The sequence below is a fragment of the Denticeps clupeoides genome, unplaced genomic scaffold, assembly GCF_900700375.1.
Source record: "Denticeps clupeoides unplaced genomic scaffold, fDenClu1.1, whole genome shotgun sequence".
Lineage (NCBI taxonomy): Eukaryota > Metazoa > Chordata > Actinopteri > Clupeiformes > Denticipitidae > Denticeps > Denticeps clupeoides.
In genome coordinates, this window is record NW_021629696.1 from 1 (window position 1) to 25,678 (window position 25,678).

The following is a 25,678-nucleotide window of genomic DNA, read 5'->3' on the forward strand; positions in this document are numbered from 1 at the left end:
TCTGATTAGTTCTTATACATTATGGATGGTGGGTGAGTTATTCTGATTCAGTTTCTTTAAACATTATGGATGGTGGGTGAGTTATTCTGATTCAGCTTCTTTATGGATGGGGGGTGAGTTATTCTGATTCAGTTTCTTTATACATTATGGATGGTGGGTGAGTTATTCTGATTCAGCTTCTTTATGGATGGGGGGTGAGTTATTCTGATTCAGTTTCTTTATACATTATGGATGGTGGGTGAGTTATTCTGATTCAGTTTCTTTATACATTATGGATGGGGGGGTGAGTTATTCTGACTCAGATATTCTCCCTCATTACAAGAAGACCCTTAAATGTAAAGCCCATAGTTGTGTACTCCTGTTTCATTGTCATATCATGTTGCAGTTGGTCCTAGGCGGTGGTGCAGGGGTACAGGTAGCATTAGTTGGACCTGTACTGAGAAAACTTATCAGTCTATAAAAGAATTAGGGACTGGTAACACACAGTCATTACAGATAACGCTGAAATTGCATTTATTAGCAGTAACACACAAGCAGGACATTACAGATACAGTGCAAGTAGATAAAAATAAATAAATTCAGTTGCCTGTAAGAAGGGATCAGACTGGTTCATTCTTACTGGAGTAAAACCTTTATCATGTCATGCACTGGTCCCTCAACTGACTGACATTTCCACAACCGGTTCTTCACAGTCTGTCGTGAAGTAAATAGAGTTTAAATTATGCTTGATATTGACAGGAAAGTTGTGTTCAACACAGGACTCAAACATTAATGGACACGCCGATTTTGAAATGGCTTCAGTCTGCAGCTTACATGGAAATAATTACATAGTGATCAAACTTAACTCAGATAAACTAATTTTTAACCAGCCATGACACTGCTCCATCCGCGAAATCACATTCACATGAAATAATTTTAAAAAGTAAATAGTGCAATATTTTTTTCAAAAAGGTCAAACTGTTCCCATATGACGGCCCACACGGTCACATTTTAATCACCTAGAAGAGACGGTTTAGAACAGGCCGAGCATCGGACGAAGTATATTGCCACGGTCAGCAATCAGTCACGTGTCTATACTGGCAGTCTACAGTAGTCCTCACGTCAATCATCTGGAAACATACAGTCTGATGTTCAGAAATAAAACACACTAATAAAAGTAAACTTTGTGTACAGATGGACACAGGTCTGAAATGATGGACCCAGAACACAATGAGGAGAATAATAACAACAGTAAAACATGTAGAAATTAAATTAAAAGCAAAGAAATGTAGCAAAATAGTGTTGTGCACACTGTAGATTTTCTATCTAATTGATGAAAAGCCTGATTCTACCATTGTACAATTATGTAAAATTCTGAGATTCGTGATATAACTGCGGGAACGACAGGAAAGAGATGCATTGCGTCCCTTCTTTTGTTTCATCTATTCTGTTCACCTTCTTTGTTTTTCTTAGTCTTCTCTCAACATAAGAGAAAATCCAGAATTCAGTAAAAGCTTTGGTGTGTACCAGTCAGTGTCACTGTTGGAAGAACTTCAACCAATGAGCTTCTTTTGCTTGAAGTAGGCATCAAAGCGACTCTGGGCATAGTCCTGAAAGCATACAGACCACAGGCCTACCGAGTTAGTACATTGCAACAGTAAAAGAAAGTAAAGAAAACTCCTCTTCATCGGTTAACGTCAGGGTTGATGTGGGAAGACGCATGCGCAGACATGCTGGGTTGGATGGAGACAGTCGGCGAGTGAGAGGCTGGAATAGGCAGAACGTGGGCAGACAACGCTTTGTCCAACAGAGGGGGGCGTCCTGTATTGACTATGGCTCACGTGGCACCAGACCCGTTTCGGGCTGCCACTCGTGGCCTTGTATGTAAACCATGGTCAAATTTTTTTTAACTGACCACTGTGTGCCAGTAGAATCAGAGATCTACAACACGACATTATCGTCTTGCCAGTGGTTCAGACCACGCCCTTTTCCCCATGTTAAAGCCCCGCCCACTTAAATGCAAACAAGCATGCTCGCTCCAAACTCGTGGTATGCTAGTTACAGTGCATATTTTATTCATATTTTGATGTACAATTATGCTACAGTTTTTATACACAGTGTAATGAATAATCACGAATTAAATTGCAATCGCAATATGTCAAATACATCGCAATTAGATTTTTTTGTTAAAACCATTCTGCCCAACAACCAACCAGCAAGAATTCTGACTCTCACAGACCTGTTAGTTTGTCTTTAAGAATCAGTCAAGAATCAAGGATCATAAGAACGGTGAGGGATCAGACCAGAACTACACAGGAGGACCTGGTCAATAACCTGAAGAGAACTGGGACCTCAAAGGTCACCTTTAGTAACACACTACACAGTCATGGACTAAAATCCTGCAGAACCCACAGTGCCCCCAAGCCAGCACGCCCAGGCCCGTCTGAAGCTCGCCAAAGACCATCTTGATGATTCAGTGGGAACATGGGAAAAGATCATTAAGTCAGATGAAGCTAAAATGACGCTTGCTGTGTTTGAAGGAAGACAAAAGAAGAGAACAATCCCAAGAGCACAGTCCCAACAGTGAAGCATGTGGTGGAAACATCATGGGACAACCGTGGCTGGGTCTTCCAGCATGACAATGACTGTGTTTCAGCCTCTAAACTTGAAAGATCTGGAGAAGAGGACTGTATGGGCCATAATCCCTGCTGCAGTCAGTGTGTGCAAAACTGGTCAAGAACTACAGGAAATGTACATTTACATTTATGGCATCAGACACCCTTATCCAGAGCGACTTACAATCAGTAGTTACAGGGACAGTCTCCCTGGAGCAACTTAGGGTTAAGTGTCTTGCTCAGGGACACAATGGTAGTAAGTGGGATTTGAACCCGGGTCTTCTGGTTCATAGGCGAGTGTGTTACCCACTAGGCTACTACCACCCTATGTATGTATGCGAAATGTATGACCTCTGTAATACTAATTTCATGCAATTAAAAAAATAAAAAAAAGTCATTTTAAATTTACAGACCTCTTTCATCTTTGTAAATGGAAAAACTTGGAAAATCAGCAGTGTATCAAATACTTATTTTCCCCACTGTATGATATGGGAACATAATGCACTCACCATGTATCCAAACTCAATTTTGGAAATCTTGGCCTGGATGATGGACCACAGTCCCCAGAAGAAATGTGAGGCCAGAGCAAACCTGTGGCAGAAGTACACTCTATAAGTCTTCTTCTCAACTCGCATCTTTCCCGCTCATGTAGATTCCTTCTTTACAATATCTTTTATAAATAAAGTGAAGTGATTGTCACATGTGATACACATCAGCAGCACAGCACACGATGCACACAGTGAAAATTTGTCCTCTGCATTTAACCCATCACCCTGAGTGAGCAGTGGGAGGCCATGACAGGCGCCCGGGCAGCAGTGTGTGGGGACGGTGCTTTGCTCAGTGGCACCTCAGTGGTATCTTGACGGATTGGGATTTGAACCGGCAACCTTCTGATTACGGGGCCGCTTCCTTAACCGCTAGGCCACCACTGCCCCATCAGTCGGATCCAGATACTTGTTCAGTCCCTGGAAAATCTGACTACTGGATTAGTGTACTCCCTTCTGCAGGTCTACCTCTGACTGCTATCCGGCATCTACAACCTAATACAGAATGCGCAGCACCTTCCCAAATTCTCCCACACCGCCCCACTGCTACGCTGCCTCCACTGGCTCCAGTAGCTGCAAAATCTGATGCTGGCCTACAAAGCCAAACATGGGGTTTCACCATCCAACCTCAGTCCGACCCTCCAGTCCTGCTCGCCTGGTCCCTCCAACCGCTGGGGTACAAGGGAAGACCCTCGTCTAGACTCTTCTCTGTCTTGGTAGAATGAAGTTCCCCTCAAGGCTCAGAACAGCACGGCAGCTCACACCTTCCTCTTTAGAGATCTCACACTAACGTGTAACTTTTCTTATAGTCTGATTTATGCAAAAAAAAAAACTAAAACAGAGGGATAAAAAGATTGTATTCATAGTTGGGGGTCCTAGTGAACCAGAACTGATCATTTCATCCATGGTGACATGGAAGCACGTTGTAAGTCTCTCTGGATAAGGACGTCTGGTAAATGCCATAAATTTTAAATATAATGGCGATTTCTCCAGCACAAACCTTTTTTGCATTCACCAGACGGCCTTACCCACACAGTGGTAGTAGGTGGATTCAGCCTCTCTTCTAGGTCACAGATGAGCATTTAACCCACTAGGCTGCAACAAGCCTACAGAAATGCGACCTCCTTATGACACTAAACCTTCCTGTAGACCATTCCTGATTAGATTGTGAATCGGATATAAGTGTCAGGAGGCTTTAAAAGTGGTAGCTTATATAACTTTATACCGATTTGCTTCAAGAAGAAGCTCCTCCTCCACCTGGGTGTGGTCATCCCTGTTAGAATACCTGCCACTCTCAGATAGGTAGTTCCGGATGAAATGCAGCTGCACAAAAACAAAAGTAATGCTTGGTGAAAATTCACGGATTATGAAGTACATAATAATAATAATTCATAATTTTGTATTTGTGGTCCAGAGTGGAACAACCCTGACTGATTTTGAATCTGTTATAAACTTTCTTCTTTGCAAACCCTTTCAAATTCATATCAATAAAACAGGAAACTCTGGACAAAATCATTATTCCAGAAATAATCAGAGACATTAATTTAGAGTGACGCTAAATGATTACATTCACTGCACCAGATGAACAACGCTGAATTGATAACCGCTGCAACACTTCCTGTATCGAGTTCAGTGTTCATTCGGGCATCTTGAGGAAAGTAGTCATGTTGGACGGGGCAGTAATCGGACCTGCTGCTCTCGGTTGGGGTAGTGCTCCAGGTCAGCTTTGAAGAACGGCCACTGGTGGTATGTGTAGTCATAAACCCACTCGCAGAAGTGGTTCCCAAAATCAAAGCCTCTAAAAGAGAAAAACAGAATAAAGAGAAAAGTGTCTGAAAACTAGACATCGCACAGGACAATATTGTTCTATTAGCAATGATATTTCAGGGTTTTCTGCAGGTTTTAAGGAAGGCAAATTTAAGACTTCATCAAGGTGGTCATTCCAAGGGCGAGAGATGCGCTTCTAAAATACACTCATCAAATATTACTTCCAAGACTCATTACATATTCAGCCTCAAAGTACCTGTACTGCAGCAAGCCACAAGGACTCTGAACAACCAGTGGGTCCATTTTATTTTTTTCTGGAAAAACGGCGACGCGACTTGTGGTGATGACGTCTTTTCTGCGAATGCTCCTAACTTCTATAGGCCGCTCTCCTCCTCATTAGCACTTAAAGCTACAGACACCGAAACGACTGTAATTCTGCACCAAGGCTGAATTTTCGGAAACAGACTTCCGATGGAGTAACATGCTCTTCCCTCAGTAGGCTACTCCTGATTCAGTAATTCCAGAGACATTTGTAATGAGGACAACCCCGCCGGCGAGTGCAGAATTTAGCCTTCTAATTGCATAGGTGGTTCCGCTAATTCCGACTTCATAATACATAATAGAAATTTGAAAAATTTGAGTTTACAAGTAAATAAATGTATTGGGTCTGCAGAATTTTTAAGACCTGAAACTATGGATTTACGGCTTACTCGTCATTTTTTAATGATATGATAAGGGCTCAATTTTCGAAAATCTTATTGAAGACTTTTTAAGGATCCACAGAAACTCTGTCTTGTAAAGCTGTTGCAGGATGTTAAAGTCAGTCATGCTCCACACACCAGGGGGCGCTGCTTCACCTCATTTAGTCTGGAACCGGGGTGAAGGACGCTGCTCTGCTCTGTTCCCATATTTGAAGCATGTTTAGTATTTGTTGTATGAGGAGAAAGTGAAGCATGTTCGATCTGGTTTTTCCTCTTTTTACCTTCATGGCGGATTCCTTCACTATCGTCATTATCAAATTCCGCTTGATGAGATTAACATGAGTGAATGATAAGAAAGTGTTCAGCATGAACCTTCAGGACTGTTGTCAAAAAGTGGTGGAGAGTAGACGAGAGCGTGAAACGCTGCCATCGCAGCAAACGCTCCCAGATTTTTGTTTATTACATAAACTCACGTGTTCTATTTCATAGACCGCCGTCTTCAGTTTTGTTCTATAATGTAAAAAAATGCCAGACCCATAAGTGAGTGGGCGTGTCCACACTTCAGACTGGACAATTTTCCAGCCACACCAACGATACCCGGACTAACGTGTACTGTGGGTGGACGCCGTGAACGAGGTCCCTAATAAAGTGTCCAGCGTCTTACCTGTAGTTGTAGCTGCTGTACTCAAAGTCAATGAGCATTAAATTGTCCGTGGACTTCTCACCGCAGCCGTCCAGCCTGAGAATGTTCCCTAAGACGAAAAGACAGATAGTCAGCGCCGACCTCCGCAGAAATCTGGCCACGCACGCATCGTTGGCGTGTTCGGGATACGTCAGTGCGCCACAGTTGTCGCATCACCTCGCCGTGTCGGGCGTGTTTGGGGTCCTGGCTCTGGCAGAAGCAGTAAAGTCCCGCGTTTCTATGTGTACGTACAACCTGCTAGGAAGGCGTGGCCGAATGCTGCCAGGGTTTCCACAAGATCAGCAAGGCTTTTTAAGCCGTTTTATCAACGAGATGTTCTGTTGCCTGTTTAGACATTTTTAGCTGCAATTCTGCGCTTTTCTCACATCAAGTGGGCACAGTTTTTAAAGCTTTTTTAGCCAACCATAAACTCCATCCGGCATCGTTTCCAACTTGGCTTCATTGGCGAGTGGCCTTTGGCCGCTGACGTGCTTACGGGCAAAGTCACCGCCGTCATATCAGATGAGTTTTTACGCAACAGGATTTTCCAGATTACTCCGGTATTTAGGAGATTGTGACCTCACCTTCCTGAACATCGTTGTGACAAAACACCACAGGAGAGCGAGTCGCTGCCAGCAGTGACCTGAGAGAGACCGGGACGCAACATACATCACGTTAATAACCAGCACCATCAGGTTGGGAAGGGTGAGGCGTAAACCCTGCCAGCCAATCAGGGCCCAGGAGGCCGGAAGCTCTCACCGGAGACTCTCCAGCTCGGCGGGGAGGTCGTACTTCATCAGCTTGTTGAACTTCTTCACGTGAGCCTCCCGGACGAACTTGAGGCGTTTTATCTGATCCATGTATCTGTAAACACACACACACACACACACACACACCCCAGGGTCAGTACGTTGCTGGGAGCCGGAAGAGCTGGTTTTCCAGGCCGAACGGTGCATTTTACTGTACTTGTCGATGTGGCCAAACAACCCACTTGGGCTCCTTATTGAACGGCATGACCATTTGGTGGAAAACGCGCCATCTTGGTGGCGATCTCGGCAGAAAGCTCCGGAACGGCGAGTTGATCTGTGCGCAGGCGTTTACTCTGCAGGACAAACAGACGTTTCTTGAGTGTATGTGTATGCATGCATGGAATACACAATAATCACAATAATGTGTGACATGAAGATCATTGAAATTGAGATTATTGCAATGTGCAATATTACAATTTATAATATTTGTATCTATTTATTCCACTGTGTTCTACACACACACAAATCCTTCAATACAGACCTGTAAACTCGGGATGTGCGGATCAACCCTAAATATCAATACTATCTACACCAAGTTGATATCAGTATTGGATATCAATAATAGCACAACGTTATCGATATTTTCACACTTTTAAGTTCGACTTTCCAATCACATTTAGTTTTGTACAGTGTTTCATTATTGGATCAGTATCGCCGATACCAACCTGAATTTCAAATCGGATATAGAAGCCAAATCGGCATCGCACATCCTTACTGTAAACCGTGTGTCATATTAGTCCATACATTTTTGCCTAATGTCTACCGGATATCCTGTTTTTTTTTTTATTTTTTTTATTGTGTATACTCTGTATATTGTCCCACAATTTCGTCGTATACGCAGATTCCTGCTACAACTAACTAACTAACAGATCTCGCGCCAACATTAACGCGCATCTACGCTTTCAGTACCCCTGTTGAACGGTAAATACCACTTTGCCCATTTACCACAGACCATTAATCTACCTGGATTAGGCCACCAGCCTGCATTATGAATAGGAACGTTCCCGTTACGTTCCCGTTCTAGCAACACCGAGCACGTTTTCTGAACGTTCGGCGAAGGAGGCGCGGGCTCTGTGGGGAGAGAGATGCGTACAGGCAAGTACTGCTCCAGCCGTCCTTCGGGGAATATGCCGTAGAGCCGCGGGCCAAGGGCCCGCTCCGCCAGTATGGCAAACATCACGCTCTCCAGCACCAGAGACTCCACCCCCTGTACACACACACACACACACATTATTTACATTTACAGCATTTACCAGACGCCCTTATCCAGAGCGACTTACAATCAGTAGTGACAGGGACAGTCCCCCCCCAGAGCAATTTAGGGTTAAGTGTCTTGCTCAGGGACACAATGGTAGTAAGTGGGGTTTGAACCTGGGACTTGTGTGTTACCCACTAGGCTACTACCACCCCAGCATTACACCATACAGGCAGAAAACGTCAGGCTGCAGCAGGCAGGGCGCCGCCTCGCTCACCTGAAGGATGGCCCCGTAAATCCGTAGCAGGACCCGAGCCGGCTCGTCCGCGACCGGGTGGACGTGGTCGGGCAGGCTGCACATGTAGAGCAGGTTGCTGAGACCCCCGCTGCAAACACACACACAAGCACGTTTCCACAAAAGAACGTCCGAGACTCGAGGCCAGAGACTCTGAACACGGTTCAACTCAACTGCTGAACTTACACGCAGAGTTTCTTCCTCCGAGCAAAATGGAGGCATCAGCTGTAATTTACTTTTAAAATGGAGACACGCGGCCGAGGACGTTCTGGAATACGAGAGAAAGTGATCGTCATTGTGAAACACTGCAGCACAGCACACGGTGCACACAGTGAAATGTGTCCTCTGTATTTAACCCATCACCCTGAGTGAGCAGTGGGCGGCCATGACAGGCGCCCGGGGAGCAGTGTGTGGGGACGGCGCTTTGCTGAGTGGCACCTTGGCGGATCGGGATTTGAACCGGCAACCTTCAGATTACGGGGCCGCTTCCTTAACCGCTCAGCCACCACTGCCCACTTGAAGTGTGACAGAAGCGTGACACGGTTCACTACGTAAAGCCGGCAAAGATGCTACAAACCAGCTCTGATTTTACACGTTGTAGTTGTAAACGTAGAAAAACGTTTCTCGCGCAGCCTTATGGGAACCACATATTTCATTATACTTTCAAGTGTCAGATTTCAACGAATTTTCCAGAACTTTACATGTTTATTTCGTATCCCAAAACTTTTCAAGGCCTTTTCCAGGGTTTGAATGACCATAGGAACCCTGACACTCAACAGGACAGTACATTTATGGCCTAGCAGTTAAGAAAGCGGCCCCAGAAGGTTGCCGGTTCGAATCCCGATCCGCCAAGGTGCCACCGAGGTGCCCTTGATGAAGGTCCCGTCCCCACACGCTGCTCCCCGGGCACCTGTCATGTTGCCCACTGCTCACCAACGGTGACGGTTAAATACAGAGGACACGTTTCACCCTGTGCTGCGCTGCAGTGTTTCCCAATGACAAACACTTCACTTAAAAACCAAAAAAAAAAAAAAAACCCTGGGTCTTCTGGTTCAGAGGCGGATGGGTTGTCCTCTACACGACTACCACCATCACAGTAAACCGTGACCGGTCCACAACTCCATCCAGTCTCACCAAAACCTGCCTCCCCCACCTGACGATGCGGATCTGGAAGTCCGCCTCGCTGATGCTCTTCCACGACCCGGAGAGGAAGTCTCGGCACCAGGCGAAGGCCCGTCCGCGCGTCTCCCGGTCGACCTCGTCCGTCCGGCCGTCCTGGAAGGACTCCGCTTCGGAGTCGTCGTCCCCGTTGGCGCCGCGGGGACTCGGGACCCTGAGGCTGCCGTTCTCCGCGTTGAGCGTCGCCTGCATGGCGTGTCCTGGACCCCGGGGAGCCGCGGAGAACTTGTACTGCCTCGTTTATGTCGCGAACGTCCCGGTGGTCTTCACACGAACTGTGCTTTTAAACCGTAAATTACGGCCGAAACTTCTTCGTCCTTTAACCGCCACGCACGATGTCCTGTCGGCCACCGTCTGCCCCCAGCCGCTCACCGACACGCCGAGTAACGGCCTTTGTTATTCGGTGTGAGGGCTGGGCCCGCCTCCCGACGTCGGGAGCGCTGATTGGTCCCTGAAGCGCACGGACTTGTGGGTAATGTAGTTCCGATTGCGTCACGCCGAGTCAGCGAACCAAACCTTTGTCCGTTTTAATATACCAGTGGAAAATTGAACAACGGTGTCGTCTCCATTCTGTTTCTATTTATAATCACGTTTTCAGCCATGGTTCATTGTGGTCTGGGATATTTTAATTTAAATTAATTGTGCTTTCTCAATTTTTACCGGTAAACACACCCTGGTAGTCGAAATGACACCTTTTAGGGTGCATAATGCCGGATTAAATAAACAAATGGCAAATAAAATATTTAAAACAGTTGCTGCATCTGTCAGTGATCCTGCTCGCCACAGAGGGCGCTGTCCGCCTCCCCTTCAGCACCAGTGGACGTGGACAGCTCCCGATACGCCAGGTCGTCTAATCTGCACCGATGCGCTCAAATTTGTCTTTAAATGGATGTACAGGGTGCGTTTGTGGTGTTTGCTTCCACATTTGTTGAAATCATCCAAGCAATAAAGCCGCATTTCGAATGGAGATGAATCGATGCGGGTGTGTGTGTGTGTATGCGTGTGTGAGGCTCCGCAGTGTTTTCCCTCTCGCTGCTGCAGATCCTACGCAGAGGGCGCGTCGACGTGACGTGACGTGACGTGGCCCCGCCCTCCTGGTGCTGATGCTGACATTCAGCGCTGCGCCGCGCAGGTGAACGAGCCGCATCCTCTCTCCCTGCCTCCCTGCTCCGCGGCGGGTGGCGCGGACCGGCGCGTCTGGTTCGGTGGAGCCCTCGTCGTCGCCGTCGCCGCGCATGGGCCGCGCATCCGCAGTCTGCGCCCAGTAACAGTCGTGTCTTCGCCCCGCCAACCCCGCCTGGAAGAAGAAGATGGCGGACCGGGCCGAGATGTTCTCCCTCTCCACCTTCCACTCGCTCTCGCCGCCGGGCTGCAGGTGAGCTCATCTGACGGGGTCGAGTTACCTCGCCAGGCCCACGCCCTGTTCCATCTCTTCATATCTCATGTGGCATCCGAGAGGTTGTTCCTTCTACATACAGGCATCTTCTGGAGGAGCCGTGTGGACAATTTGTCCCTTTGTTGCTCTCCAGCTTGACATGTTCCTTTAATAACTGGCAGCATGTGAACGGAGTGGAGAAAATAGCCTTTACCCGGTGACCTTGTGTCCGGCAAGAGGATCTTCCAACCACGTTCATGTGCTGCTTTCATGTCCTCGTCCCCTGTTGTGTCCCCCTGGCCGGGGTTTGGAACTAAAGCAGGTGAAAGGTCGTCAGACGTCAGGGAACTGCGGCGTGTCCATGTGCTGAGAGCGTTTAACCGCGAAATCGTCCACTGAAAGATACACAGAATCCGGGTTTTATCCTGTGTTTGCATGTATTTCCATGAATACCTAATTTCACGTTGTGAATCCGGGATTAAACTTTAACTTCTATTTAATTATGAAAATAGTCCAGTAATTTATTGTGTTCTAGTGTCCTATTGTACTAATAAATCCGTTTCTGGCGGCGAAACAGGACTGTTTAATTTCTGGTGAAATCAGATTCCCCTTCTGGCAGGAAGCACATCCTTTTTACGGAATTTTACGGAATGTAGTGGAGTTTAAATGTAGTCCAGGTGAAAAATGTCTCCAAATTGAAATACGCGGGATAAGGTGCATTATGATAATAATATACAATTTTCAGTGACCTTTGATGAATGATTTAAATTGCATTTTCCCCACCGTTGGGTTTGTTTTCGTGCCTCTTCCTGATGCCTCTCGACTCCGCCCTCCTCGTCTGCTCCTCCTCTTATTTACTGACGTGCGTCCATCAGACGGAGGGCCTGTTTGGTATTAATGCATCTCTGACCCGCTTCTGTCTGCCTCTTTCTCTCTGATGCTCGGCGTAAGAGGCTTACGCGAGATGGAGTTCATTGTGCCCGGCTGAGCTCCGCCTCTCTGTCCCTCGCCGGCTTTTCCTGCCGCTGCGGGCGACTGTTGCATCCACTGGTGGGGCCATCGATGGACCGGAGTGTGAAGGTCTCTGGAGGTTAGCAGATAGTCCAGCGCAGCCCGTGTCAGTAACACATGCTTCTTATTGATTGGCCGGTGATTGTGAGGGGGCGTGGCCTCGTTATTGCTCAGCGCTTTCAGGAAATGAAAGCTTGTGTTTTTATTTCCCGTAATCAATGAGGTATATGGCATGATGACAGGAGAGCAGGAGAGAGTGAGATGTTGAGATCATGCGGTGGACGAGGGAAGCGGGGGGATGAGGAAGGAGAGAAGAGTGATGGAGGATTGACGGATCACTACATGAAATGACCCCGCGGCCGTGACAGGCTCCAGTTAATTAAAGGCACAAAGGTTGAGTGACACTCAGAATAACAGAGAGTAACAAACCTAGATCATAATCATGTCACTAAAGCAAGATTTATGAATACACAGAGAAACATACACACACATACACACACACACACACACTCCGTGTGACTCACATTAATCTCAGGACGGCTCTCTGTTCACTACTGGCAGGGTGTAGACTGGTTCTAACTGAGTGTTGGGTGGGCTGGTAGCACCCAGCGGGCCGGAGCACAAGCCCCGCCTACTCCCACCGCTTCCCCGAGCAAGACACTTAACCCTGAGTGTCTCCACGGGGACGGTGTGAAGTATGAGAATGTTACTCCAAAATAACAATAAAAATAAAAAGTAGTCATGAAAAAATGACTCAAGTAAGAGTAAAAATGTGTCTGGGGATAAAACTACTCATAGTAATACATCATTTAGTTTTTCAAAAATATGTTTTCTAAGTCAAAGAATATAAATGTGCTTATTATGTAGTTTTGTACAAATAAAATAATAGTAATAACTTATTAAAATATAATTTGCAGTAATTAATGGACTAAATGTTATATATGCTAATTATATGTGTTAGCATTGCTATATTAAATAAAAGAGCTGAACGATAACGCTAATTCCTTCCTCTACAGAAAATGTATAGAGCGCCATTTAACAACATATGTGTTGAAAGACTGGAATTCTGTATTCTTTCTGTAAACTCTGCCATTTTATTCATTCTGTCTCTGTGCTGTGTGGTGAGTGTGTGGCGCTGTGATGTCATGGTGTGTGTGTGGTCATGTGACTGCATGGCTACGTCTGATTGGTAAAACAGTCAGTCATGTGTTCGATCTACTGGCAGCATTTGTCTGGAAGTGCTGTGTGATTTATGGATCCATGAAATAACTCACGAGTCATGAATCTGAGGTCTCCAGGCTGTAGGACCTCAGCGGAGACGTGCTAGTTTCATAGTGAGGCACTACTGAGAAATATTGGGTGCTGCAGCATAATAGCCTAGATATTTTTCATAGGAAAGTTACATATCATCATTATTATTACAATTACCACTTAATAGGCTTTGCCAAGCAGGTCAATTCATGCTGGCTTGTTCTTTTCATTTTAAGACACATTCACATCAACTAGTTTTAAAGCTCCTCTTCCATTGAATAATTTTTCCTTTTATATCGGTGTTGTTGGTCCCCTAATTCTGTATCTGAAGTCTCTTGGTGCAAAATTACAGCCACTGTGATCCAGTCCCACGACGGTCGGTGGAGATCATGTTTTAGGGGCGGGGCGGGAAATTCTCTGGGTGGAAAAAGCACGAGAAAGGCAGGTAACCTGTCCCCTTAGGATATAAGGGGACAAATTCCAGATCCGACCCTCTGAGCGTCCGCTCTCTGAACGGTGAAGCAGAACGACCAAAACAATCTTTACACCTTTCGCCATTTCTAGCCACTGCAGGACCATAGACAGGCTGGAGATACTCGTATTAATGTTAAATCATCTCACAAAGTCACATTTTCATGTCAGGGGACGTTTAGGAATAGTGGAATGTTTTTTCTTCCTTCGTTTGTGGAGCCGCCTGGATGGATTGCGCCCTTTTGCCTATATTACCTATGCCATTCTCAAGAAGCTACTCTAGCACATGACTCCACTCCACACAGTTGGTTTTTGAAGTATGTTGATGCTGACCAGTTTTTTGACCCGAGTGTGTGTTTGCTCTCATAATTTTATCCCACTGGGGTCCAAATGTCATCTCCTAGGTGGCCGTGTCCGGCGAGTTTTGTTTATGCAGAGGCTTCGCAGTTATGTAACACGTAAAGCCTCTTATGCATTTAGTGTATGTGTGTGTGAATGAGTGAGATTCTATTCAGTATTCATATTTTTTCATATCGAACTTGACACTGCTACTGGGGATTGAATTAATTTTTTTATCCATGAAAGGCGGTGAAAGCCACGCCCTGCTGAAATCGCCGTCACCTGGTTACCGCCTGCCTGTCCCCCCTTCACACCCCTAGTGGTAGTGACCTGATTCGTGTCAGAGGGGCAGCCTGACACCTAGGGGTAACCACAACAAACCAACGTAAAACCACACACACACACACACACACACAACCACACAGACACACACTCACACTCATTCATGGTGCAGCAGGATTATCCTGATTATTCTGGGGAAGTTCAGAACGTATCCCGCCGCTCTGTATTCCGTATTTTCTCCTACAGTCTGTGTCTGAATCTCCCTTTTCCCGTCTTGTCATGTTGCTGCGTTGCATCGTTTGATAGTCGGTGTTAATAAGCAAACACAGATGTGCGTGTCTCCCCCTTTTCTAGACCAATTCAGACTAGTGAAAGCATTTTTTTCTCATATTTGGGTCAGAATGATTTCATTCATTATAATAATTGTACATGAATTGTGATTTATCGTATTGGATTTTTTTTTGTCTATTTTGCCTGCGTCTACATTTTTGTAGTAAATGGATATTTTTTATACTGAGACAGATGTAATGTGACACCAGACGTCCAGTTATACGGTAAAATTTGTTGATTTGGTTTATTGAGGCTACATTTGATTTTCCGCTGAGGTTTTATTGCCAATAATAAAAGTGGGCGTTGCTGTAGGCGGAGCTGATGTGTCGACTGGAGACGCCTACACTGCGGGGGCGAAGCCCACTCGGTTGTAGGTGCGGTCAAACACGGAGTAGTACTCCTGCAGGAATACGTCTCCCAGGATCCACAGGGGCAGGTCGTGCGCGGCGGAGGGCTGGGTGGGGTAGAGGGCGACCGAGCAGGATGGGGACCCGCCGCGATACGTCTAGATGGGGGAGATGAGGGACTGAGCAACACTTGTGGACAGTGAAGACAGGTGCCGGGTCCGCTGAGAAGAACTCACCGTCTCCACGTAGGCAGAGGGCGGCACGGGGAAGTCCACCCCGCCGATGGTGAATGTGAGGGTGGGAAGGCTATTGATCTGACTGCAGTCGACCATCTAGCACCAAGCACAGGGAGAAAAAGGCAGACAGCCGGTGGAGGGATTTGGGATCAAATGGGATCTCTGAGCAAAGACACTAGAATATTAATATAGGCTCATTCTGACTTCATGAATAATGGCTGACTGAGCGGTTTTTGCATTTCAACTCCTGAACTAGGACAAAGATATCAAGGATTCTTCTATGGGTGCTTTCGCACTTTGGTTCGTTTGCTTTGGTCCAAATCAGTCGGTGAGTTTGTATCATGTTCCTCTTGGTTCGGTTCCCTTTCACACTGGGAAGATGTAAGCGAAGCAAAATGAACTTTCTGTCTGCTGATTGGTCAGATGGATCATCGCGGGAACGTCAAAAGTAGATGCAGGAAGCAGACGACGTTGAAATTTACCCAGAATTCACTGGATTGCAGTTGTGTTCTCCACCTAGTTGAGTTTGATTCAAGCACTAAAGCCTGTAGGTGTGAAAGTGGCCTATGTTGACAAAATGGTTCAGTTCTGAGACCAGATCCTGTGGAAAAATGACTCCCTGCTTGCGTGGTAGAGAACATGCAGGCCTGCTGCCGTCTGCTTTCTGTCTCTTTCCTTGTAATGGCATTTTATTGAATTTGAATGAAACAGGGTTGGTGTTGCCTGGAGATCGTGTGTCTTACGTATCCGTCTTGCGTCGGCTGGACCTTCAGGAGGTTCATGGTGTACTGGTGCACCGAATTCGGCATGAAGATGGCGGGGTTGCCCGTGTCCACCATGGTCTCACAGCCCTGGCTGCACCAACTGCTGGGCTGGTTGTTGATCTTGAAGCTGACACACACACACACACAGACGCACACACACACGTTCAGCGGAAAGCCGCAAGGGCACCTGGGCATGGCTGAACTGGCTGTTACCTCTGGACAGATATCTGCCACCACTTCTGACGGGTCACCGGTGTCCAGGTGAGCTGGCCCCTGAACTTGCTGTAGTCCACTTCCCCGAAGGACACCTCACTTCCTGCCCGGTCGCTACTGCACACACCAGACGCCCCGTCATCTCACCAGGATGCACTCTGTTCGGTGCTTTCACTATTAATGACCCCCCTACCTCAGCCTGTCAATACGTCACAAAACGTCGGAAATGACTTGATCATATTTAGTTAAATCATTATTTAGGGTCAGTTCTGGTATAAATAAATGGTTTACTCTGGAGCCGACCCTTGGTTTGATTGGCAGGTAACGCCGCATGGCCTACATGATCTGATTGGTCAGACTCGACTACCGGCTCAGGTAGAATGCCACGCAGTTGTACTGGATCAAGCCCTCCTGCATCATCGTGTCCATCAGAGGCCTCTGGTCTCCAGCATCAGAGGGGTACGCCAGGCCCAGGATCCCGTCGAACTTGGCCACGACAAAGTTGTCCCCAGGCTCGGTGACGCTAAGGCCGACCTCTTGTTGGGGCACAACAATGCTGCCGAGCTGTGACGAGAGAGGAAAGGAGTCAGCGTTTCTTCTCTTTATAGCATGGAATGGGAAGTAAGTGCTCAGGACTCACGGTGACCGTGTCGTAGCCGTAAATGCCGTCCATGTCGCCAGCGCCGTACCACATGCTGAAGCGGCCGTAACTGGAGGTGTACGTGGAAGACCGTTTCGGGTCGAACTTCTTGTGCGTGTCTGTGGAGATGTGCAGGGGAGGTGATCGAAGGTGAAAGGAGCCCCGTCTAATAAAGCGTGCGTCATATCTGGCTGGACGTACTGCAGGCCTTGTCGTTGCAGTAGACAGAATCGACCCACAGGTTGGCAGAGCCGGTGTCAAACAGCACCATGAAGGACTGCGGTGGGCTGCCAATGCTCAGCGCTCCGTAGTAGAACGCCTAGAACATTCAGGGGCACCTTCTTACGATGGGAAGTGAGTGGACGACAGACATGTTGCCTGATTCCTGCTCACATCATAGTAAAGAGACTCAGCTGTGGCACCAGAAGCAGCCAGGACCGCAGGAGGCTGGTACTTGAGAGCCGCGTTGACGTAGGGGAGGAACACGCCCTTCTCTCTCATTGCCTCTCTAATAGACTTACCCTTAATCAGAGGCACCCTGTGTAAAGACACACACACACACACACACACACACACATAATAATAAATAATAAAGTGAAGTGATTGTCACATGTGATACACAGCAGCACAGCACACGGTGCACACAGTGAAATTTGTCCTCTGCATTTAACCCATCACCCTGAGTGAGCAGTGGGCAGCCATGACCAGCGCCCGGGGAGCAGTGTGTGGGGACGGTGCTTTGCTCAGTGGCACCTCAGTGGCACCTTGGCGGATCGGGATTCGAACCAGCAACCTTCTGATTACGGGGCCGCTTCCTTAACCGCTAGGCCACCACTGCCACCACCACACGCGTATCATTGTGAGTGCACATTGATGGATGTTTAAGCAGCTGTGTGTAATAACACCAGGACTGGAAAAAGGGAAGGTTCCCTTTTTAAATGAACTTGGATTCGACTTAATATCTTAATGTTTCCAACAAAAGGACGTAAAAGGGCGCGGCCGGGCTGACAGCAGGGCTCCTATCACGGACAGTTGCCGCTGATCGGCCGTCCGTGATTAGAGCCCAGTAAAAGGAGGAGGAGAGCAGTGACATCGATGTGGAGAGACTTACCTCACGTTTGTTTTCAGCACCTGACCTTACTGCCACATGCCTGCGGGTTTGTTACTCCTTCCTGTTTCCTTTTGGCCATTTTGCTGGTTTTGTATTCAAACAAATCCCTTTTGTCACAATGACGTCCCGCTTCTGCGCTTCCTTCCCTCACCGGGCCCGAGACGTGATAGTTGGAGCAACTTAATAAAACCACTTTTTTATTTAACAAGTGTCCATCATGCCACACCCTTTCTCATGCGTCCTCATGGATTAAAAACATAATTGACAGCATAAACGCACACACTCACCAAACCAAACAAAAAAGGCCATGTCTCCCTGTGGTTTGAAGACCTCAGTGGACGGTCTGTTGGACACGTTTTTGCAGCAGTTTTGCTGATTGTTTTGCATAATTTGTATTGTCAAGTGTAGGACTGGATATCTGACAGTTGTGTCAGAATGAATTTACCCACTTGGCACCTCTTTGAAAGCCTGTGTCCCGACAGCTGCATGAATCTGTCATTGGATCAGTGCAAAATGTCACAGGATAAGAAGTGTGACGAGCTATATAACCTCTTATCAGTATAATAATTTTTGATGAAGGCTCTCAGCCTCATGAACATCTCCCCGACCTAAATGGATGCAGTAAATGAAGGAGAAAACTGAAATCGAGTTGCTTTGAGTTTGTTATCATACAATCGCGTTTGTTGTCATACAATATATATTATACTGAAACATACTGACCAGATTTCCTAAAAGCGATATTGATATCTGAGCGAAAGAATGGAAGCGTGTAGAGGTAAATCATAAGAATTCTCACTTGAAGGCCTCGGATGTGACTGCCAGAGCCAGAACGAAGACCAGTCCCTTCATGGTGGCGCCACTCTGAGTTGCTCCCTTCAGACCCGTTGGCCCCCGGGATCCAGTAGCCTTTATATACCGAACACCGGGGCAAAACCACACCCAGTTCCTTCTGGCTGCTCCTCTCTGACCTCCGTTGTCCTCTGAACCAGGCTATTTTTCCAGACAGACAGGCTTAGTTTCCTGTGTGCATGAACACACTATCAGCTCCGATAAATTTCCCTGAAGTCCAACTGAAGGACTGTCTGAAGGTCTTCTGCATTAATAGCTAAGTGCCACATTTGTAATGGTGGAATTGACCAAAAAAAAAACAAAACAAAAAGAACATTTACATGATCAAATACATAGATTATATATAAAATACATTAAAAAAATCTCTGGACAGAACATTTCCATAACGGTTCGGATTTTCTCTGTTCTGAATCACATGGTGAACTATAATACATCAATACATATGTTTAAAATGAATTAATAGTATATTGGGTTGTGCTGGTCACATGACTCAACATCATCTCTCCTCACTCTGCAACTCATCAAATAATCATTGACTAAAGTAATAAATTGCAATTAAATATTGTTTTGTTGCAGGGGTAGATTGGTGGACCGGCCCACTGATTTGTTGCTGGTTTTGTGATTCCGTAGTCACACCCGTCATGGTCCTGGTTGCTATGATACTTAAGTTCAAACTGTTCAGCACGAGTTTGCTGAATTCTAAGAAGCTTATATATTGTTATTTGGCACTGAATGATGGAAAGCGGCTTTTGATGTCTGTAATAGATGGGTGTTGTGACCTACTGTCACCTCAGGGACCTCTGGTCATACTGATCTGAACCAAAAATCACTCCATAAATTCCAGTTTGGTTGTTGAGTCATTCGGCAGACGTCAGCGTTTTCTCCGTGTTCCCCTGGAGACTCGTGGTTCAAGACTGCTGGTCATGTGACGATAACACTAACAAACTATATCATGTAATATTGTTGAGAAGTAAAAGTGATATCGTAGATTTATCTGTTTACAAGATAAAAATGATACTGCAACGTCTCCTTATTTTCGTTGATGAAAATTAGACGAAACGTCTCGTTATATTTCCTGTATCTCCCATCTGGTCACTTCCTCAATATGCAATCGTGGAGTTAATTACGTTAATTACTTGTGGTGAAGTGAGCACTTTCTTTACCGTAAAGTGGAAAAGAAAACTGAATATGTTGTCAGAAATAAGAGCGTCTTCCGTGTCTGGAATGGATGTCGAGTATTCTTGAGTATATAAGGTAACAGTAATACAACAATAAAATATCGTTGTTTTAAAACGGGTTTGACTAAAAGAAACTGTTGTTTTTGTCTGTTCTACTAGATACTTGTAATATATTGACTGGGTTAAATAGAATTTCATTACTTTCAATTAAAATTATACAATTTTATAGACTAAATATAGACTAAAATGTCTATGTCTAAACCCAGACTTAATATTCATTGATAATTCTGACTAAAATTAGACTAAAATGCACAGACTGAAACTCGACTAGACTAAAACGAGTCTGGACATGACTAAGACTGAATTTAATGCCAACCTCACCAGTGGCACACAATTCATTCGTCTCGATACGTCTCTCTCCATTTTCAGCCAGCATCCTTCTGATTTCAGTGGTTCTGATGCGTTTGACCAACCAGGTAGTCGAGGCTTTTCTCCCATTTCGCAATTTTGAACTTTATTAAAACGTTGGTTCAGAGCAACGTGGGATGTTAGGCTGTAAAATGGTGGCGAGGTGGGGACATCTCCAGAGAGGTCGTGCCGGAACACTGATTTCAGGCCACGCCCCCCTTGATTCCCCACACCCGAAGTCACTCCTTATTTGCAGCCGGGTTATTAACCCCAACGGCAGACACTGTTTGTCGTGGTCATGGTCTGAGGGGTTTTGGTGTGTGTGACAGGATGAGGACGAGTGTGGACTTGTGTAAATTCCCGGCGTCCTGAAAACTTATTCCTCTGCGTCCTTTGCATAATTTAAATAAAAACGTGGTACCTGGGGTCTCCCCCCTAAAACAGACAAGGCCCTGTAAATTCTGAGAAACGAGGAGACCTTTTCATTTTGAAGGAATTTATTGAGCGAAATAAAAGCAGTAGCAGTGGTCCGCGCCGTGCCAGAAACGGTGCGTCTACGCCGCCGGAGCGAAGCCCACGCGGTTGTTGGCGCGGTCGAACACGGAGTAGTACTGGGTGAGGAACACGTCTCCCAGAATCCACAGCGGGTTGCCGTTCTGGTCGTTCAGGTAGGTCGGGGTGATGCCCACCATGCAGTATCCGTTGTTCTTCACCCGGAGAGAAGAAGTGGGTTCATGCAGAGTGCTGCAGTGGTAAAAAAAAACGAATTTGGAGGAAGGTCTCCACTCACGTTCTGGATGTAGGCCGAAGGGGAGAGCGGGAAGGCCGTTCCTCCGATGGTGAAGGTGAGGGTGGGCAGGTTGTTCACCTGGCTGCAGTCGACGTAGTACTGCGGCACACAGAGAGACGTTTACGCGTTGGCCTTCGCGGTTAGAGGCGTTCGGGACGGAGGCGGGTTCTTACGGAGCCGGAGTTCTGCTGGGCGCCGATGTTCTGCATCAGGTAGCTGAAGTACTGCTGGGGCATCGTGACTTGCAGGGTGCCCGTGTCCACCATGGAGGGGCAGCCCTGGCTGCACCAGCCAGATTCCTGGTTGTTGACGGCAAAACTGAAAAGCAAGAAGCCGAAAGCGTGATGCTTCGCGGAGAGCCGTAGCATCAGAAGGGCCGAAATTTGCAGAATCGCCCCTAAATCTGAATAAATAATGACTGCATCATTTCAAATATTACAATCACTCTGCATTAAACGCTCGTTTGGACATCAGCTTCACAGTTTTCAAATTTTTCTAATTCAAATTTTATTTGTCACATGCACAGTCATGCGCGATATGAGATGCAGTGAAATGCCACAGTATTGCAAATATTGCAAGTATACAATGAACCAACATGCCAATATTGCAAACATGACCAAATATTACATTTTTTGTCTTTAACATAAAATATGTGTAAGAGGTAGGGTGAAGGTGTGCAAATGAGTAGAGTAAAGTATAAAGTGACAAACAATCATTTACATAACAGGGAAAAAAAAATTATCTGTGCAAGGTAAAAAGAGTTAAAAGTTAAAAGTTTGTGCAAGGATTACTGGGGAGTCCAGAAGAGATTGAAAGTGAAAGTGAAAGTGTACTTTGAGGTGAGTACTGTGTGTGTGTGTGTGATGTAATATGTATTATGTAATACCCCTGAATGTTGATCTGCCACCAGTAGCCAGTCGTCACCGGCGTCCAGGTGATCTGGCCCTGGTACCTGCTGTTGTCGACCTCTCCGAAGCACATCTCACTGCCGGACTGACCGGGGCTGCAAATATCCAATAAACGCTAAGATCACTAAACCGTGGTGGTTTAACCAGACGCTGCAGATCAGGTTTCTGTTCAACATTAAAAAACGGGCCACGTTAGTATGATAATGTCTAGAATTGTAATATCCTCACAAATTACATTACACCTGCTTATATTGATAGAAATGTGGGGGCGTGTGGTTTTAGGGTGGGAATTTCGTATGGATCACAGGAAGTGAACGAGGTTAAAGGTTACAGGTTACAGGTTACAGGTGTGTGTGGGCGGGCGGCCGCTGTGGAGTTACGGTGCCAGGTAGAACGCCACGATGTCGTATTGCAGCAGGCCCTGCTGCATCATGGTGTCCATCAGCGTGGGCTGTCCGCCTGCAGCATCAGACGGGTACGCCAGGCCCACCACGCCGGCGAAGGGGGTGGGGCTCAGCTGCGCGCTGGTGCTCAGACCGACTACCTGGTTCTGGACGCTGATGCCACCCACCTGATGAGGGAAGCCCAGTCGGAATCAGGTTCTTAAGTTCCCCAACGTCCCGAACGCAGTTTTAACCCCCCTCCACACCTGTAGGTGGCGCTGTAACAGCCCACGCTGCTTTTCATTAGAAATGTGCATTGTCGAGAGGATTTCGTCAGAGGCCCAAATCGTATGACTTACGCTTAGTGTTTAGGTAACATGGTGTCTTTTGGAGTGCGTGGAGTGGTAGTAGCCTAGTAGGGTGTAGGGTGGTAGTAGCCTAGCGGGTAACACACTCGCCTGTGAACCAGAAGACCCAGGTTCAAACCCCACTTACTACCATCGTGTCCCTGAGCAGGACACTTAACCCTGAGTGTCTCCAGGGGGGGACTGTCCCTGTAACTACGCTCTGGATAAGGGTGTCTGGTAAATGCTGTAAATGTATGTTGTTGTATGTATGACGCGATTAAAGGTCAGTTTGGCATTTTGGCCAATATGTCAGCGTTTTCTCAAAAAAAGCCTCTTTGCCGTCTATGCGGACACGCCGAAATTCACTCTGGAACCCGTTTTACGTCCAGATCGTGTGGAGGGCGCCCGGGACTCACGTTGACCGTGTCATATCCCAGCATCAGGTCCACTCCTCCTGCTCCGTAGACGATCTGCGTCGTCGAGCCGCTGTTCTGGAAGGTGGAGGACTGCTGCGGGTTAAATTTCGAGTGCACGTCTGGACACACACACACACACACACACACACACACACACACGGTGAGGGGCGTCAGCATGACAGCCGCTGCTCAGATTACGGCCGCTTGATGGAGTTTATGCGTCAGCGTACTGCAGGACTGGCTGTTGCAGTAGACCGAATCCACCCACAGGTTGGCCGAGCCGGTGTCATACAGCACTGGGAAGGTCTGTGGTGGAGTTCCGATGCTGATGGAGCCGTAGTAGTAGGTCTGTCATTGAAAAATATCGTTTTTAGGCCAGTCATTTGTGTGTCTTTGTGGGACGGGATTTTTGTTTGACCCACGTCATAGTAGATGTTCATGGCTGCGGCTCCTGAAGCAGCGATGATTTCAGGAGGCTGGAACTTGAGACCAGGATCCACGTACGGCAGCTCGATGCCCTGCTCTCTCATCTTCTCCCGTACGGACTTACCCCTCATGATGGGCACCCTGCACAACACACACACACACACACACGTTCGACCCCATGATGTCCCTGCATGCTCAGATCTCTAATCCTCATTAGATTCTGCTCCGTTCGGAGGTGGTTCTGTATGTTCTGTTTGCAGATTGTCGCGTTATGAAATATGTTCATTCTGGCTGTAATCTCCTGCTCTCTGAACCTCGATTAGAAATGCATCGTGCATCATGCACCATGATCCCCTCTACTTAACCCACATTTAGTTTATGTAACGCACAGCTTGTGTGTCTGATGTCTGATTTCGCCAAACAACATTTCTTTCTTTCAATTCTCAATTGAAAGAAATAAATGAAAGAATTCAATTCAATTTCTTTCAAAACTCGAATCTTACTTGATGGCCTCCGCCATGATGGCCACCGCCAGAACCAGGACCAGACTCTTCATGGTGGCTCCCGTGTCGGTCTCCTCTTACGAACACTGCAGCTCCTGGGAGCCGGTGGCCCTTATATCTCCAGCGGAGGAGCCGCGCACCACGCCCAGCCTGGCGCGACCTCTCCGGCCCTCTGAACACGCAGGCGACCTCTGATAAAGACCACGATAAGTGGCTGATACGCTTCTAATGTGTTACCACTTGCTATTGTATTTGGAACAGGTATTAAAAGTGCTTTTTAAGGCTACGCTACATAAATGCTCATATCTGTAGGAATTGAGTGCGAATCCAGGGGACAAAAAAAAAAAAGAAAACCCTTAAATTCCACAGATTGCCAAAATGGTTATTTCTTATGTATATTCTAATTATTGTAAATAGCTTAATGTCCTATCAGATTTGACACACTATGCAAACAGTCTGAATAAAGGGCTTTAGTCAAGGTCATGAACTGTTAATGGTTATAAAACGGTTATATCTTATCTCTGGCAGTGGTGTGTAGATGTGGAAAATACGTACTGTACCCTCAGTAAAGCTTTACAGGTCGTGGTTTTGGATCATGGTGGGTATCGGGCTGTTTCAGTTGGTGCTGCAGACCGACAGAAAGCTGCTGTATTGATTCCAGCGGGAAACTGAGCTCTCCTCCAATAGTAATCCTGCATCGGACTTCCCGCCGGCGACTAATCATGACAAACTTCACATGCCATCGATGCCAAATGAATTCAGAGGCCACTGTCGGACACTTTTCATGTTCAGGACATGTGGGGCAGTGGAGGCCTAGCGGTAGGAAGCGGCCCCGTAATCAGAAGGTTGCCGGTTCGAATCCTGATCCGATCCCAAGGTGCCACTGAGGTGCCACTGAGCAAAGCACCGTCCCCACACACTGCTCCCCGGGCGCCGGTCATGGCTGCCCACTGCTCACTCAGGGTGATGGTTAAATGCAGAGGACAAATTTCACTGTGTGCACCATGTGCTGTGCTGCTGTGTATCACAAGTGACAATCACTTCACTAGATATGCTGAGATGGTCAGGATGGTCTGAGGAATCTCTTGTTCCACTCATGTTGTTCTCTAACCATTTTCACTAAGTGTGGTTATCTAACCATCATCCTGTTTCCTTTCAGACCAGCTCATGACATCAGTCTGGAGGAGTTTGATGATGAAGATCTGTCCGAGATCACAGACGACTGTGGAATTGGCCTCAACTATGACTCTGACCCATATGACAAGGTATGGACCCGGCCCCATGCTGTAATGTTAACCGCCATGTTACTGCTGAAGTGGAACCATTGTCTGCA

General features: G+C 46.8%; 3 protein-coding genes and 1 pseudogene across 4 annotated transcripts in view; 1 reads left to right on the plus strand and 3 right to left on the minus strand.

The window, feature by feature from the left end:
• Positions 1 to 489: 489 nt before the first annotated feature.
• On the minus strand, positions 490 to 10,153 carry LOC114771768 (choline kinase alpha-like; annotated as a pseudogene).
• A 629-nt stretch (positions 10,154 to 10,782) lies between these two features.
• LOC114771764 (C-Jun-amino-terminal kinase-interacting protein 2-like) overlaps positions 10,783 to 25,678 on the plus strand; it is a 30,427-nt gene continuing 15,531 nt past the window's right edge. The window contains exons 1-2 of one of the 2 annotated variants that reach the window (XM_028965112.1): positions 10,783 to 11,142; positions 25,505 to 25,610. In XM_028965112.1, coding sequence (XP_028820945.1) covers positions 11,078 to 11,142; positions 25,505 to 25,610 — 171 coding nt within the window. In that variant the 5' untranslated portion in view covers positions 10,783 to 11,077. The remainder of the gene's footprint in view (positions 11,143 to 25,504; positions 25,611 to 25,678) is intronic. The other variant, XM_028965111.1, reaches the window with a different exon arrangement.
• Positions 15,167 to 18,986, minus strand: LOC114771767 (gastricsin-like). Its single transcript, XM_028965116.1, has 9 exons — positions 18,934 to 18,986; positions 17,420 to 17,570; positions 17,228 to 17,345; positions 17,027 to 17,145; positions 16,754 to 16,950; positions 16,387 to 16,503; positions 16,153 to 16,300; positions 15,410 to 15,505; positions 15,167 to 15,331 (listed from the first exon to the last, which is right to left on the minus strand). The coding sequence occupies exons 1-9, from the start codon at positions 18,984 to 18,986 to the stop codon at positions 15,167 to 15,169; spliced, it is 1,164 nt and encodes a 387-aa protein (XP_028820949.1).
• On the minus strand, positions 21,127 to 24,398 carry LOC114771765 (gastricsin-like). The gene is made up of 9 exons (XM_028965114.1): positions 24,346 to 24,398; positions 23,839 to 23,983; positions 23,647 to 23,764; positions 23,417 to 23,535; positions 22,651 to 22,841; positions 22,249 to 22,365; positions 21,536 to 21,680; positions 21,363 to 21,461; positions 21,127 to 21,279 (listed from the first exon to the last, which is right to left on the minus strand). Exons 1-9 carry the CDS (start codon positions 24,396 to 24,398, stop codon positions 21,127 to 21,129), a joined length of 1,140 nt encoding a protein of 379 aa, XP_028820947.1.